General features: G+C 43.6%; 2 protein-coding genes across 3 annotated transcripts; both read right to left on the minus strand.

Moving 5' to 3' along the window:
* Positions 1–3878: 3878 nt before the first annotated feature.
* Positions 3879–7687, minus strand: si:ch211-117k10.3 (Krueppel-like factor 15). Its single transcript, XM_048256004.1, has 3 exons — positions 7560–7687; positions 5733–6756; positions 3879–4748 (listed from the first exon to the last, which is right to left on the minus strand). Exons 2-3 carry the CDS (start codon positions 6686–6688, stop codon positions 4580–4582), a joined length of 1125 nt encoding a protein of 374 aa, XP_048111961.1. The 5' UTR covers positions 6689–6756; positions 7560–7687; the 3' UTR covers positions 3879–4579.
* Positions 7688–8835: 1148 nt separating this feature from the next.
* Positions 8836–15384, minus strand: LOC125302657 (solute carrier family 45 member 3). Of its 2 annotated transcripts, XM_048255969.1 has the most exons (5): positions 15269–15384; positions 13877–14336; positions 12204–12998; positions 11585–11850; positions 8836–11157 (listed from the first exon to the last, which is right to left on the minus strand). In XM_048255969.1, exons 2-5 carry the CDS (start codon positions 14016–14018, stop codon positions 10810–10812), a joined length of 1551 nt encoding a protein of 516 aa, XP_048111926.1. In that variant the 5' UTR covers positions 14019–14336; positions 15269–15384; the 3' UTR covers positions 8836–10809. The 2 variants fall into 2 exon arrangements, with proteins under 2 accessions (XP_048111926.1, XP_048111927.1); XM_048255970.1 differs by lacking the exon at positions 15269–15384 and having other exon boundaries at positions 13877–15260.
* Between the last annotated feature and the right edge of the window lie 1097 nt (positions 15385–16481).

Raw genomic sequence — 16481 nt, forward strand, 5'->3', positions numbered from 1 at the left:
GATTTCTGCCATAATTTAGCACACTACACCTTATTGTTAATGTTAACGGGATGTCAAGAGTAGCCAGTGGAGAGACCTACTAAAAACTGGTGCGTGGGAGATTTTACTCTGCATCGCTTGGTAGTTGGATGGGTGGGATCTATTGCCTACTGTTGATTAAAAACAGCTTGGGTTATGGTTTATTTTTTATTCCACCTTTTGGTCTCTGTTTTTCGTACTTATGTCTAGGTGGTTGTCGCATCTTTATCCTCATTTATTTACTTTTAAATGTGTTTAATACAAATGTATTTAGGCCTACCTGTAGCTTTATTATTGGGGACAGATTCTATATGATAATCAAATTATGACCCACACAATAGCCTACTACAGCACTATCCTATTAATCTAATATTAGTCTAATAATCACCCAATACCATTATACTGACTCTGATGCCCCGTCCACCTAAACCAGGGGGAAATACATTATATCTGAAATATCTTCTCACAACCTCAATGACCTCTCATATGGGTTAAATGCCTATTATTTCAGAAATAGGGCCTCTTTGCATTACCTTTGACCTTTCATCAAAATGAACAACAGTTCTTTGAGGCACATACATAGTACAGTGTGTGCCTCAAAGTATAGCTTAAGTATGTAGCTAAGTACCACCAGGGGGCGTGTGGCAGCCCAGGGAGGGTTGTACATTCCCCATTGATTACTTAAGAATCGTGAGTAAAAGCTTCACTCCTGAACAGCCCTCAGGGGTGGTGTCACCACTACACTGCCAGTGTGAAGGTCCCTGTCAATTCATCTTCTTTGGACATACTTGGAATTCGTCATATTCACTTTGTATGTAATAGAAGCTGTTCGGTAGGCTTAAACTGTTCACATTGTAAAGCTACAAGTACATGCACAATTTGAAACATTGGCCTACATACCCAAACACGTGTGAGTCTCTGTGTGTACACTATTCACTGCTCTGGAAAACAACATAACTACATAGCTTGTCTGATGGCACACCTGCCGACAGTTAATGTGGTTCAGAATTATGTCTCCACAGAATGAAGATATTGTCAGATAAGACAGGATATACAAAGAGCTAAGTGTAGAGGTTACAGACTATCAGATGGTTCATGATCATCCTGTTGCCCATGCACAGTAAATTCATATCCTTAGTCGATTTGTATTGCCTTGCATGCTGTTGAGTCTTGAGTGAATTATACGGATTCTAGCGATGTAGGTCATATACTGAGTGAATGAGTATATTTAGAAGGAAACCTCTACTTTGACAACCAGTAATCAGTCCTGGGTCTAATTTAATCTAGTCTAGTCCTGGGCTTCAGAGACTCTCCAGTTTGATGCCCTGATGTTGCTCTGCAGCACCAGTAAATCAGACAGACACAGGAGACTGGGAAGGTTGAGGCTCTCTGGTGATAAAGGAGACAAAGAACAGCGATAAAAAAAAATGTCGCCTCAGTCCTGAAGGCTTTTCAGTGACCCATTTTCCCAGCTGTAAAGCAGTGGGAGGAGGGAGTGCCCAAGGATCCACGGGGAGAGGGGTGTTCTAAAGGTCTGTTGGGAAAAGAGGAAGAACAAAAAATCCCCCTCTCTGCTCTCCAGATGCCGATAAAATCCCGTATCTCTGCCCTGTGATGACTGGATGCATTTGAACCTTTCATATGGGCTCTGCCCAGGTATTTTTAGCATTGCTGTGGAGGTTGATGTTAGGTCAGTTTAGGGAGAGGCGGCCACACCTTCTCCAGCTCACTGTGAAATGGAACATACAGAGCACAGTTTGGCACAAAAACCCAGACATTCCAGTCCAACAAGCACGCTAGGCTCCTAGAATGCCTTTGCTCCTTGCAGCCAACATCACACAGAACACTCCCACATATTTCAGCTCGGCAGCAACTTCCTCAGCCTGACACAAACTAGCATTCTCCTCCCTCAAACCCACTGCATTCTATTCTTTTCTCAAAGTGACAGAAACAGAAAGGCAACAGAGTAAGCTGGCCTATAATGAGTCGAGCTTCCCTACATGTTATGCAATAGTTACAACAGTCTGGGGATTGTTGCATTCATTGGTGAAAAGTAGCTTCAATCTTAATTGTATCACATATCCCACATCCCACCCTACAAACCAGTTTGAATCTGTAAATATTTTGAAACTGGGACAGCATTCAGAGAGCACAAGTTTATGCTATGGCTATGGTCTCTCAATGGTGAAGACAGTGAAAAGAAAAGATCACAAATCCACCCCGGCCAGGTTTTGCATAATGCTGCAGATAGACAAACAACTAAATAACTAAAACTAATAAACAAGTAGAAAGAGAAACAAACCAAATCAATTTTTTTTTGGTAGAGGTAAAAATGTCACTTTCCATTGCAAGTCTTTTTTGTTTTTTTATTTATTATACATAGGAAAATAGCATTTGACATGTTCAAAAATAGAACCTATACTGTATTTCACCATCTCTACAGTAGAGAGGCTACATCTGATGGCTTTGTTAATGAGTACAGTTAAACTGAGTAGCATGACTCTCCTGGTAAGGCAACAGAAAATGTTTCGAAAACGAGGGATTGTATTTGGCATTTGGATTAGTGTCATACTGTAAAGAAATGAAAGCTTGTCATTGCTTCCCAAAACATGATGATGAACAATACAGATGACCCCTATAAGATATTATAAAAGTGTTATTCCTATATCAGTCCAGTTGTATACTTGGGTGCCAGGAACTCTATACATGAAATAGGCTTTGACATGTTTAGATCGCCATCACACAGACCCTCATTCATAGACCTATTGGAAATTTTGAGGATTCCAACTTAACACACCTGCCTGCCATCAGCTAAGTGCACTTTTCAGGTTGCAGTGATTAACATTTTCCCTCAAAGAGGTCCAGCAAGGACATCCACTACTCCAAGAACAAAAACCTTGATTCATCAAGGCAGAGGAAAAAACCTTGACATGTTCTGTTTTTCTCTTACACAGCTTAATCAGATAAAGTGTTGCCAAATAGCTTCATATCGACATGAAACGATCAGCTGCCAGACCAAGAATCAGTGTAAATGATGAAGCTGTTTTTATCAGCCTAAAAGAAACTATGGACGTTAACATTGACTAAACTAAAGTAACAAATACAATAAAAGAACAATGGCGCATATGCAGCAAACATACACTGATATTATACAACAATGAAGAAAAAATAGCTTATAATTCATACAGTACTTAAGTGGGACTCTTGGATGAAGAAGGTCATCATCATTACTAAACCTGTCCCACATGAGAGTGTTATGGTTCCAGGGTGCTTATTTCAGGGAAAGACGGCATACGGAAAGGACCGGAAGTTTACAGTACAAAAAAATACCTTTAGGTGGACCAGGGGGTTTGATTGGACATGGAAAATAAAGACAACAGTGAGGTTAAGGACACACGGTCAACAGCTGCTGAAGAGCACTTCTGTACTTCACTATGGATAAGAGGACAACACACTTGCAGAAGAGACTACACTCCTCGTGATTGCAATGGTAGGGACTGCATGGTAAGAAAGTGAGGGCACTACTGTTTATTTGATTGCGAAAAACCGTACCCATCGGTCTCACCAGAGCTTATTTGTGAAACTAAAGCCATATTTACTTATTGATGAATAGTAGAGGTTATATGTTTTTTGGAAACTGGAACAATGTTGAGATTTACATTTGTTGATAAATGCTTTACCGTTGGAAAAAGTTACTCGAATGCGTTTCCATTTTAGTGCAATCAGTGATTCCATTTTATGATTTCTTCACTCACCTTCTAACTAATTGTGGTGGTGTCAAGCTAAATTCTGGTAGACAAGCACTGGCAGGGCATATTGCCTTATTTTTTTCAAGGCTATTAACTGTCAATTAACCCCCCCCACACACACACACACACGAACAATGAATGGAGCTTACAACTGGCTAATAGATTTGAGTCTTTAAAAGCAAGTCTTCAACAGAGCACCATTAAGCCCGCTACACAATCAGTCCGTCATTTTAAGGTTAGTGCCACCGACGTCACACCAACTCGCTAAAATGTTCTAAAATAATTACTGACTGATTGGTGTTCTATAAATTAACGTTCTTATCTTTCCTACTGATTGTGCTTAAGACATGTCCCGAGAAAAAGAGACAATCTTGTTTTTAAGGGCCGCTATAGATGTCGATGGTTTGCTTCAGACTCACAGATGTTGCCATTGTTGAGTTTTGGCAGACAAAGAGACAGACCGAGGGACTGGCTGCTGATATCTGCAAACACCAAGAGTAACTCACAAACCTGCTCTGAGCTACACAATCACATCCCTGAGCGGGTTCAAGTTAGCTGGCCATAGCACTGCAAAAAAGCTAAAATATTAGCTTTACCTCTACTCTACAAATGAGAGGGGGGATGCAGACTTTTCACCTGCTTCTTTTCTTACATACAAGAGCACCTTGGACATATATTGTAATTGTTATTTTGTAATTGTTGTTGTTGTTGCTGTTGTTGTTGTCATTTGCTGGACTTCCTTACAGAAGAGCACCAAGGCCAGCAAAGCCTGCAGAGTGGCTTGAGACTCAGTTCAGACCTGAGAGGGCGGCTCAGAAGCTGGCCCGCACGAGCCGCCCGGCCCGAGGGCTGCGGTGCACCTTGGTGTGTTTGGACAGGTGGTCACTGCGGGCAAACTTCTTGTCGCAGAAGGTGCAGCCGTACGGCTTGACCCCGGAGTGGGAGCGCCTGTGACGTGACAGCTCGTCGGAGCGAGAGAACCTGAGGGAAGCGAAGAGGGGTGAAATTAGTCAAATTTGATGGCCTATCAAAGAGATCAAGAGATGGATTACATTCTTATACAAATATTTTTTTAAACTATCCAACAGTGCGGTGTCTCTAACTCAATCATTCTGATTGGAATAGTGTATATCGCTAGCATGAAATATGCCTATAATTCCTTAGTCCAATTCCAATATTATGACATGTTTATAATTAGTGGTGTCACTACTAGTAGTAGTAGTAGTCAATTAATACCCAGCTAATTGTGATTTGTGGTAATTTGTGGTAATTTGAGTGCTACTCTTTGGTTTTATAACAGATTGTACTTGTTCTCAAGAAATGCTTCTAGACATATAATTATAATTTCATTTAGAATGAACAGTGAAAAGATCCTCAAATTGTTCTGTTCATTCTGACATTCATAGGTTAGTCTACATGTCTGTTAGCCTAGAAATTACATTTGCTGCCAGGGCTAGTCTAGCAACTCTCCATTGGCTTGTGAGCTCCAGAAATCGAAACTTAATCAGGACATTGAAATCGTGTATAGAGTCGTTTGGTGGGCTTAACATAATGATTGATGGCAGAGTTGCAACGGTTTGGCTTGAATTCCCTGCTACTTGAAAACAAATATCCTATTAAGGCCCCCATTAAGTGCAGAGGGAATTTGAAAGACAACTGATTATCCCGCCCCTCAGACTGAGCACTGCGAACGGTGAGTGCCCAGACCCTACATTTTAATGTGGGTCTGGCTCGCCAGGCTACATGTCTGTGCCATGGCCGGAAAAAAAGAGTAGGCAAATACACAACACTGCTAGATATAGAAACAAGATGTAGACCATAGATAAAACACTGTTATTTTGTTGTACCATCAGATGTATATCTTTGTTTTGTCAAGTTGAAGCCTTGTGTTTACACAAAAAAATAAAAAAAATAAATCAGAGCACAGGGCTGTTGCTAAGGTGTAGCAAGCAAGAGCATGCGTACCTCCAGCCACAGTCGGGCCAGCTGCACTGGTACGGCTTCTCTCCTGTGTGCCTGCGGAAGTGGGCCTTCAGGTGGCTGCTCTTTGTGTACATCTTCTCGCAGCCAGGGTGCGAGCACTTGTGCACGCGCAGCATCTCGGACGCGGGCCTAGGTGGCCGAGGAGGAATGGCCTTCACCAGGTTGGCCCCTGCCACGCCCACCGCCCTCACCGTCAGGGGCAAGGGCGCGATCTTCACATACTTCTGGTCGGGCCCGCCGGGGAAGGGCAGCAGGGTGGACGTGGGCCCTTGCTGGGGTGATAGCACCATAAAGTTCTGGGCATTCTGCACGCCCACAAGCAGGTGTGCCACCCGCAGGCCCGGAGGGCTGGGAGCCAGCGGCTGCAGCTGCAGGAGCACCGGGGAGCCCACCAGGACAGGGGCCGAGGGGGAGACGGGAACCGGGGGCACCGTCTGGTCCACTGGCAGGTTTGGAGACAGCGAATCATCAGAGGTGGAGGGGGGAGCGGGGCTAGCCTCAGCATCCTCCATTTCAACTTCCTCCTCATCCTCCTCCTTGCTCTGGTCGTCAGTTGCTCCTAGGAGCCCCTCCTTCACCTGTTCCATCTTCTCGCGTAGAAACTCCTCGATGTCCTCCAGTGTAGGCGCAAAGCCATCTGTCAGGCGCGAGTCAAAGTCTGGAGGCTTGTCCTCTCGGTCCACGCTGGGAGAGCTCAAGTAGAGATGGATAGGAGATGTGTGGGTGCCACCGTACTCCCCCTGCGTCTGCTGCTCCCTAGAGCTGCAGCCGGAAGGGACCCCGCTCTCCCCAGGGGTCGTGGGGCTGGAGCAGAGGGCCAGGGTGCGGCCATCGCTGGTCTCGCTCCCCTCCACACTGCTTAAAGGAACAGTGGCGAGAGAACCATCCCTCAGTGAATCACTGTCACTGGTCACCACTTTGTCACTTACTGAGACCATTTGTCAAAGTCCCAACCAAAGGGAAAATGTGGTTAAGTACTCCAGGAAGGAAGTGCTCTGTGTCAACTCTAAAAAAAACAAATTACAGGATATGTATTATCTGTTGGACATTTGTGTATCAGACAATCATAAATACACTCTAAATGGTTGCAGTATTGTTATGATTATGCTTGAGCTGATAATTTCTTCCCTTGGATAAATAAGTCACTGAAATTGACAGCATAGCACTGAATTTAAGGCCTACAGAAGACACATTGTTCTTGTCTAAAAAAAAACCTGCCGGCACAAAACAAAGAACACTAACAAAAAAGAACATGCAAAGCTGTTGACTAAAGACGAAAAGCAGTAACCTATGTGGTAGAACGATTCATTTTCACTAATGACACATGCAACCTCAGCTAGTAGCCTATGCTACGTGCTGACGTAAGGTTACATTTTTGCATAGCATATTTGAAAGCCTCATAGTCATGTCGTAATCGTGTAGGGCTTCTCATTTTAAAAACGTGATTTCTATGTCGTTTATACCAATGTAATAATAACATATCGCCATAAGAATAGCGTTTGAGCATTACTACTGGCCAACGTACGTCAACGCATGTCAAGGATCGTAACTTACTAGATGCGGGGAAAAACTCAGTTTTCCGTTTTCCAGCCTGCTTGCAACAAATGTTAAAGCCCATGCGATACATACATCTCCATGTGTCGCATGGCCACGCGCACGACCACGTTTGCGACTCCTTTAGATATTAACCAGTCTTAAGTTCCCTCAACAGGGTCATCAAAATTCTATTCCACGTTCTGGGCGATCCCCACCAACAACCACCACCTACTTAACAAATATTCGCATACATAAAAACGGATAATTTATTACCTCTACTAGAAATGTGGGTGTTTCTCTTCAAGGCGAATAATACAATCCACGGTCCAGAATATTTCCCTCGTGTTATGACTGGTAAAAACATCGTCCTTGCCACGGTTCCATGTTGGCATTCTTTGCAGGCCCATCACATGACACGCATTGCAATACACTTGTAGGCACGGATCCTATTCTGCCTCTCCTATTGGCTGGACGGATGGAGGCTCGTCCTAAAACGATAGTTGTTATTGGTTCAACCCTCTTATCAGTGTTGCTCTCAGGAAACATTGCTGAGTTTAAAACCTTTTGACAACAACGCCACGATTGATAGTGACGCTAAAGGCAGACATTTTATCTACATTTATAACCCGTAGACTACAATGTTTTCAGTTGAGTAGGCTATCCAAGTTCAGTGTGTATACTTTGCATCGTCTTAGTGCTAATGAGAGTATTGTTTATGGAACATAGAATCGCTTTGGCATGGGTGGGTGTGGCGTTGAAGGGTTGGTTGGGCCTACTGTCCTCCTTTCTGTGTTCATTATGCATGTTCCCTAGAGCAGTTACTAGCTGGCTTGAAAAGTTTGACCCTTGTGTGGTTCTTTTGAACTCAGGCCACTTTTGAGCATCTAATTAATTGCTAATGATGTGTTGTAGCCTACTAAAGACATTTAGTCTTTAATATAAGTGACTGTAATGAATCAACTGGTTTGATATTTTAAGTTCATATTTAGTTTATCTTCCTGATGACACAACACAACTAGTAGGCCATTTGTAATGTGGATAAATATCATGGTGTCGTTTTAAATGGTTGTCATTGTACCATATCATATTTATTATCGATATGATCTCTTGGTCTACTAAAATTTGTTCCAACACCATGATTAGCCTAATTTAAATGACATTTTCCCGTATCCTATTTCATTCAGTAACTGATGCACATTGTGTTTAGGGGATTTGGGGCCCTAGCATGCACCCGGCGCAAGGTGGCGCAAAGCACGACGCAAGGCTTATTCTTATCTTACATAAGAACAAAAACAAAAGAACAACCCTTTTGCCCACGTTTGATGACAAATCACGCCATTAAATGTGTAATTGTGGACTGGCCACGCCTTTAATGTCTATAAACTTTGTGCCCCTGACCATCCGTTTCTGATCGCCAAAATAGGGCCCTAGTGTCTAAAGGACCAGGTGCATAGGATTTATGTTCAGTGCAAGACAATATAAATATGATTAAGTTCAAAATGAATAATGAGAAATGAGTCTGCAGTGAATAAAGGGTAGACAACAAAACAGCTATCCATAAACCTTTATTCCTTGTTGATTGGTCATGATGACACATTGTAAACATGTATTTATTTGTGAGATGCTTTATCCAAATCCACTGTAAGGTAGAGTATATAAGCAAAAACACAACAAAACACCTTATTGAAAGAGAAAAAAAAAACTTAGGAGATAGAAAGTTAAGACAGTCAGTACGGTATTGCTATAGTCTAGTGGTGAGATAATAAGGTTAGACAGGTAGGACTTGCATTAAATGAAGAATAGCTAATCTACCTAGAAACCTAAATGTGAATGACAGTGGGCTCAACCCTTTTCTTGCATTAAAATAAACAACTGTAAACAACACAGTTTAGTGTTTGGATGGCACACAGGGGAAATTACTATAATTGCAAATAGTAGTTTGACAGTATCACTGTACAAATGGCTAGGCTCACACATTCTCATGAGTTAAAAACTGACAATATATCAACCCCTCCTCTTAAGTGACTCAACAGAAATGAGTCAAAAACAGATTTTGCGGAAGGAAGTTGATATCATATCCTGGAACCAGAAATATATCAAGCATTCCCAAGCATTAATATTGTACTTCCTTTAGATTTTTTTCAGCAACCTGGACAGCAGGATAGATGACTGGCACCTGGCGAAACTTGTGTGGTCTCCAAGTAGTCTTGCGGGGTCAGAAGTACTGGGTGGAGTCAATACAAGGAAATTTTGGGACTAGAAACATGTTAAAAGTAAATAGTGATAACAAGAGGGCATAGTGGCTAAGGAGCTGAGCTAGCAAGCAGTAGCCTGAAAAGTTGTGGGTTAAATTCCCAGCTGCCACCATTGTGTGGGTGCAATTCAAGACATATGAGCATGACACTTCACCCAAAGTTTCTCTGAGGAAAATGACCCTTATAATAATTGACATAATAAGTCACTTTGGATAAAAGTGTCAGCCAAATGAATAAGTGAGTAAGTAAATGTTATTTCTACAGGCTTTTTTTCTAAGATCCACCACTAACCACATATTTTCAGTCCTCCGACATTTCAAATGCGAAAACTGATCTTACCCACATTTACTCCACTTATCACAAGACCTGTATATCTGGCTAGCTGGAGTGCGGTTATCCACACAAGGAGCTATGTTACTTCTACCTTCATAAACCTTCGCCATCACGATAGCAATATATTAGCAATATAACAACATTTTGTTTCAGAATATTCCAACCCCCGACACAGTTTATACAAGATATACAAATAAATAAAATAAATACTAAGGGGTTAATTTATATTAGGACTTTGCATTAATATTTCTCATAATATACATTTGACCCTATCTTCCCTTCTCCCACTTGACTCCATTTAACCCTTTTTTGACCTAACCTTTGAATTCCAGACAGACAGTCGAAATTGTAAACAATACACTAAAACATTCACTTTGGGTTAGAAAATCTGCTTTGGTTGCTGAAGAATATTTACCTGTTTTTTGTATTATCACTATTTACTTTTGGTAGAATGAAGGGTATATTTTGGTTTTCAGAAAAAATGTATAGCCCTACCGACCCCACCCCCTATATAGAAAATCTTATAAAACATTTCCCAAATATTCATCATATATGACAGACTTCAAAAAGTCAACATGTCGGCCCCAGCCGTGGCGCAACTGGCTGGGGCACCTGCACCGTACGCCGGTGACCCAGGTTCAATTCCTGCCCTGTGGTCCTTTCCAGATCCCACCCCAACTCTCTCTCCCACTCACTTCCTGTCACTCTCCACTATCCTGTCGCATTAAAGGCATAAAAAAAAAAGTCAACATGTCTAGGTTACTCTATACGCAGATAATCTTTCTCAAAGATCCCTTTGATTGTTCAAAAGCTTTCAGTTCAGGGCTGCAGAGGCCTGTTTTTACAGTTCGGTAACATTCCTTTTCTAAACGTCCCCTCCTATATTTTCCTCCTAAAATATTTTGCCCTGAAGAAATTTGCTTTCAGCCATTGCATTACTGAAGCAGCTCCATGTCCCTCCGGTCAAAGACGATCCGCAATGAGACCCCCACCGCCAGCAGACTGAGGGCACAGGAGCTGGCCATGTAGGCGTTCACGTTGTGGGTGAGCTGAACCAGTGAACCCATGAGTAGGGAGGGCACAACCTGGGAGAGCAGGTACGCACTGTCCAGCAGCGCCAGGTCCAGACACATCCCTCTAGAGGAGCTGGGGTGCTCCATCTCTGGCTTGGGTAGGTGGAGGATACAAGCTGATGGACAGGGCCCCCCCAGATGTTCGTTTTGTGTGGAAGAGGTGTCTTTGCTAGTGGTTGAATGTTTTCTCACAGTGCTAGGGAAGAACACCTGCAAAACACATATGAACAGTTTACTTCCAAGTCTGTAAAAGAAAACATTGATAAAATTCTCTTTTTGTGATGTTGACATAATGGGTAAATACTATTACGTTATTTATTGTCTAAGGGTCACTGTCATGGGTTACATTTGTCACTCTAAGACAAATTGAACATAATTTACTGTGTAGGTTATCCCTAATTGATGTACAACAATGCTAACTTATATCACATGCTATTAAGCTGACATAGTATTTTGAGAACAACAGTGTTTACTGACAATGACAGTCATAACTAGGCTACTGCATCTGCAATAATATGTTTATGACATGTTTATATAAGTCTTATGAAGGAACAGGTTTAGTAAAAAGCTGGTAATCCATAAGCTACTTGACAGTGTAAATCTGTAGATGCGTTTGAGAGTTCTGGAGAGAGCTCACCTGTTTGTTGGAGTGATATAGACAGATGAGGGTATATGGCAGCACCTGCAGAGTGCAGAAGGTGAAGCCGGTGGCCGCGGCCATGGTGGTGACCAGGATGGTGCTGTGGGAGAGGGTCATGACAGCCGTGCTGAGAGTCAGTATTCCCACGCTGCACAGCAGGAGCACCTTGGGGCCCAGGCGCGCCAGCAGGCGCTCCATCAGCAGCGAGCAGCACACCGCTGTCAGACACTGTAGGAACAGGCCGAGGCTGGCCATTCGCACACCTGTAGCCAACACACATCCACACACACAGACACAATGTAGACACATGTATAGCCATAGAGACAAACACACACACACACACACACACACACACACAGACACGTAGACATGTGTAGACAATCACACAGACACGTAGACATGTGTAGACAATCACACAGACACATACATGCTCACACACAAACACACACACATGTATAAACACATGTATAAACAAACAAACACCCACCCACGCACACACACTGGCACCACATGACATATACACATACTGAGCTGTTACTGCTACCACACCTATTAAGTCTACATCTTGATGTGTTATAACAGTTAAGGAGTAGAGCCAACAGAGTGTCCAACTGACCTTCTTCATAAAGCAGCTTCCGTTTGGACCCAGGCACGGCACTGGGCTGGCCGTGGTACAACCTCTCACCCACAAAGTCTGTGTAGAAGAGCAAGAAGCTCTCCAGGGCCATCCAGCTGCAGAGGTCAGCTAGGAAGAGCCGGCGGAGGACCCTGGGCATGCCCTGGTACATCTGGTAGGACTGTGGCAGCATGGCTAGCAGGCGGGCCGCGGCCCCACACAGGCGCAGCGGCATCAGCCAGCTGCAGCAGCGGTTGAGCCTCCTGCATTTCCTGACCCCGCTCTCCTCCCCGCTGGCCGTCGACTCCTCCGAGATCATGGCCGTGCTGAGCATGCAGCCCAGGAAGATGAGGGTGAGCAGCATGTAGATGAAGGCCTCCTGGCTGCCCAGGTAGAGGGAGGCCACACCGTCCTTCCAGTTGACAGCGGGCAGCAGGTAGCCCAGGCAGCCACCCAGGCTGAGCAGCAGGGAGAAGGTGGTGAAGGCCAAGCGGCTCTCCTGCTCACCGGGGAACAGGTCGCTGACCAGTGCCTCCAGCGGTGTGAAGCAGGCCTGGCCACAGAACTGCAGCAGGATGATGCCCAGCACCAGCAGCCCCACCTCCAGCCAGCGGGGGCGCTGGAGAGCCAACAGGGAGGCCAGTGAAGTGGCGTGCGGGATAAGCACCAGCGACAGCAGCACGCCCATGCTCAGGGCCCAAATGAAGGGCCGGCGCCGGCCAAAGCGACCCTTCCAGCTGTCGCTGGCCGAGCCAATCAGGGGGACAAAAATGAGACCAAGCACGGGCCCGACACCTACGGGAACAGACATGATGAGCATTTAGCTGTTATGGCCATAAAGGTTAGGTTAGATTACAGGCAGGGTGAGCAAACGCAGCTAATGTCTTTGCCTAGCTGCAAGGAAACTGGCTCATACAGCACTTATACCAAGGCTGGGCAGTTGGGTTGTTTGTTTTGTTTCTATTGTACTCTGACTCACTTATACGTTGCTGTAGATATCAGTTGTTGCCAAGTAAGTACATAAATACAGAAGTGTCCTCAACACTGCTGGCTACTACAGTTAGTCTGACCCATAAAAGTAAGTTAGATTGTGAGCCAAAGTATATATGGAAATGTCTGTGGGAAAAATACACCACCTTTTAACTGGAATCATAAACCCACACTTGTAATGGGCAGATGTCATTTTACTGCTCCATATTCCAAATGTTTAATGTGGCCAATAGCATCAGATATTTGCTTAGCTCCAGAATGACCCATAACACCTGTCACTATAGGGACAAGAGGAGTGACCAAAGATAATACATTACATTACAGTAATACTGCAGTGTCCCCCCCCCTCCTTTTCCTTGTTCCTCCTACACATCAATGTGCCCAGTTACTTTTTTGAGAAAGCCCTAAAGTAACCCTGTCTCTCTAACATGTACTTTTGTACTCCATGAGAACTCCATTTGGTAAAACAAATTATATGTTTTTAAGTCGTTTTTTCTCTTTCCTTTTTCCTTCTTTCATTCTCTCTCTCTCTCTCTCTCTCTCTCTCTCTTTATAGCAGTAACATTATTGCCAAAGCTCAATTTACACATAGAAAGACAAATATGTTAAGTTGCAAATATGTTAAGTCTCTTTCTTTCTTTCTTTTCTTCATTCTCTCTCCCTCTCTCTCTCTCCATACTCACCCAATACCATGGTCATGTAGCGCTCCTCCACCCCAGCCTCCAGCAGGAGCGGGGGGATGTAGATGGTGCCCACCGCCAGACACACCTCCAGCCCACATGTCATCATGTTCACCAGGAGCAGCAGGCAGAGGTGGCTGCGCATGGTCACAGCACTCACCCCCCTCCGGGCCTCTCCCTCTCCCGGCCCCAGCTGCCAAACTTCCTGTTTGCTCCTCACTGGGGCGAGACCCAGGGACAAGTCTGTCTGTGCACTGCTGCTGCTGCTGCCACTGCTGCTGGTGGTTCAGAGAACTGAGAGGAGAGCTGGTGAATTCCTTGACAGTAACATAGATGGTGATTTCCCATGATGCCCTAGCTGAACTCTACCAAGAGGAGCTAAGGGGGCTTTTCAGGCACAGTAGGGCCATGACTGTTCGTGGCTTTAAGCGTCTCACTCTCTTCCGTGTTTACAGATCAACTCCTGCAGAAGTACAAAGCAAGACAAGATGAACAATGTCAATTTCTTTGCTGAAAGCCTTAGAGTGACATTTTTTGAGGTTACTTGACAAACCTGTTCTACATCACTACCCATCCCAAATATTTTTAAATGCCATCCCTAATGTGATTGTAAAACCATGCACAAAAAACACATATGTGAATACAAAGGGACTACAACTATGAGGAGGAGCCTGCAACAAAAGGCAACTTCTACACCTGTAGCCAGGGATGGTCTAAGGCAAACATGTGAAGATCAAACTTACATGAATTAGCTTCTGTTAAGAGGTCACTCATACGCCATTTCTCACAGTGTGTAAGTTCATTGTGATTAACAAAAAAAATGGACACACAGACACACTGAAGAAATTATCTGGTCCAATGACAAAACTGCTACAGTGGACCTCATATCTCTCATCAGCCAATGAGACACTATTTACTTGACCGTGTGTGGCTTCATTTGAAGTCAACGTGCTGTATAAGGAAAAAGGATTTCTTGTTTGCACAGTGACCAGCACTGCTGTAAAAAAGGAGCTGTTAGCCCCACAGACTTGGCTAGAGGTGATTATTAATTTACTAAATTAAACACCAACTTACTAAACCAGTACATATAATAAATGTAAAACACCTGTCACATTCATACACATCCAAAGCTGACTGACATTCAGCCAGTAATCAGAAAGACAAAAAGTCAAGTTATATGTGACTTGATTCATGGATCACTAATACACAATATACAGAGAACAATATTAGATTCATGTCCTGATAAATTCACATCACAATTGATGAAGCTTTCCGGCATTCAAGGAACTAAAAGTAACTTTAACTGTGCCTGTTATCTATCATCAACGACACATCTGAGCAACATACAAGAATGACCAAGTAACACTGCATCAACAACAAGTGGGAAATGCTTACTTGGCTTTTCCACAACTCCATCAGTCCAGCAGAAGGGAAGTCTTCAGAATGTCTGACTTTGCCCCTGGAAGCCAATTCAGCATGTGTGTAACCTATGATGACCAGCATCATGTTTAGTACTTACGGAGCCGGGTGGGGTGGGGTGGGGTGGGGGGCATCCTGGAAGGGGTGGGACTGTGGACCTGATGAATGTCAATGTGAATCCATACCTTGCGCAGGTTTCAAACAGGCTTTTCATCATTTTTTCCAAGACTTCCCCTGAGGGGAGAATGACAGAGGTGAACCAGTCAGGTAGCTATCTCACCTATCAGTGTGAGAGAGGTGGAGCTCCTGTGGGTGGATCTGATGACGTCCAGATCCGAGCCATTACCTCGGTTTGTTAACTTTGACTCCAGTCTATACACAGACATAGCTTAATCCAAGCCAGACTGAGATCAGTTTCTTTAGCTGTTTGATTGAAATCACTATCTGGATTTGATTCACAAACAAGGAAGGAAACTCAAGGTTCCAATGCTGAAACTCAAGGTTCTAATCTGTTAAGAAATTCACCAAATATTCTCATTAGCTTTCAAAGCACACAAACACACCTCTGATAAAAAAAAATGTTGATGTCCACACCACCCCTTTACGTCTATTCCTTTGAAACGGCCAACAATCCCTTGACCAAGTTGGTACCTATTCTCACACCTTGATATCTTGGTTTGAAAATCAACATAACTAAAAACATAAACAAAAAAAGTTACTTTGGTAAAATTTCACCTGTCACCAGAGTATTCCAGAACAGAGGACTGGCAAGGCAGTAAGAATACAAAGGAAATGCAGTCTTCAGGAAATGACAGCTTGGAAATGAGTTCCTAGTCTTCCGCTTCAAGCTGATTGCACAACAGAGGCGTGTATCATGACTAATCATTACAAAAACAAACACCACAATTCTTGTGAATTCAACTGAACACAGTTGTCTATTAATCCCACAGAATCTGAGATCCTCTGCCTATAGCAACCTTGGTGGCATCAGTTTGATAAATGTATCTTTAAGTTATGTTTTTGCTGAGCAACAGCTTTTTTATAGTAACTAAGTAGTCATCACTGTTTCATATATGTCGCTTTGGTATATGCAATCAGAACCTTATGTTTTCTGATGGCCTTGTTAGCAAATATTTGTATCACCAAACAGTGAATCAGTTTCTACACTGCGACAAAGTTCTGCAGCTGA

This window comes from Alosa alosa, chromosome 10 (assembly GCF_017589495.1).
Source record: "Alosa alosa isolate M-15738 ecotype Scorff River chromosome 10, AALO_Geno_1.1, whole genome shotgun sequence".
Lineage (NCBI taxonomy): Eukaryota > Metazoa > Chordata > Actinopteri > Clupeiformes > Clupeidae > Alosa > Alosa alosa.

Coding starts and splice junctions, on each gene's coding strand:
- LOC125302657 (XM_048255969.1), bottom strand. CDS start 14,018: ATGCGCAGCCACCTCTGCCTGCTGCTCCTGGTGAACATGATGACATGT. Junction 12,999..13,876: donor CTACATGACCATGGTATTGG/GTGAGTATGGAG, acceptor CTGTTCCCGTAG/GTGTCGGGCCCGTGCTTGGT. Junction 11,851..12,203: donor GAAGCTGCTTTATGAAGAAG/GTCAGTTGGACA, acceptor TGTTGGCTACAG/GTGTGCGAATGGCCAGCCTC.
- si:ch211-117k10.3 (XM_048256004.1), bottom strand. CDS start 6,688: ATGGTCTCAGTAAGTGACAAAGTGGTGACCAGTGACAGTGATTCACTG. Junction 4,749..5,732: donor TGGCCCGACTGTGGCTGGAG/GTACGCATGCTC, acceptor CGCTTCCCTCAG/GTTCTCTCGCTCCGACGAGC.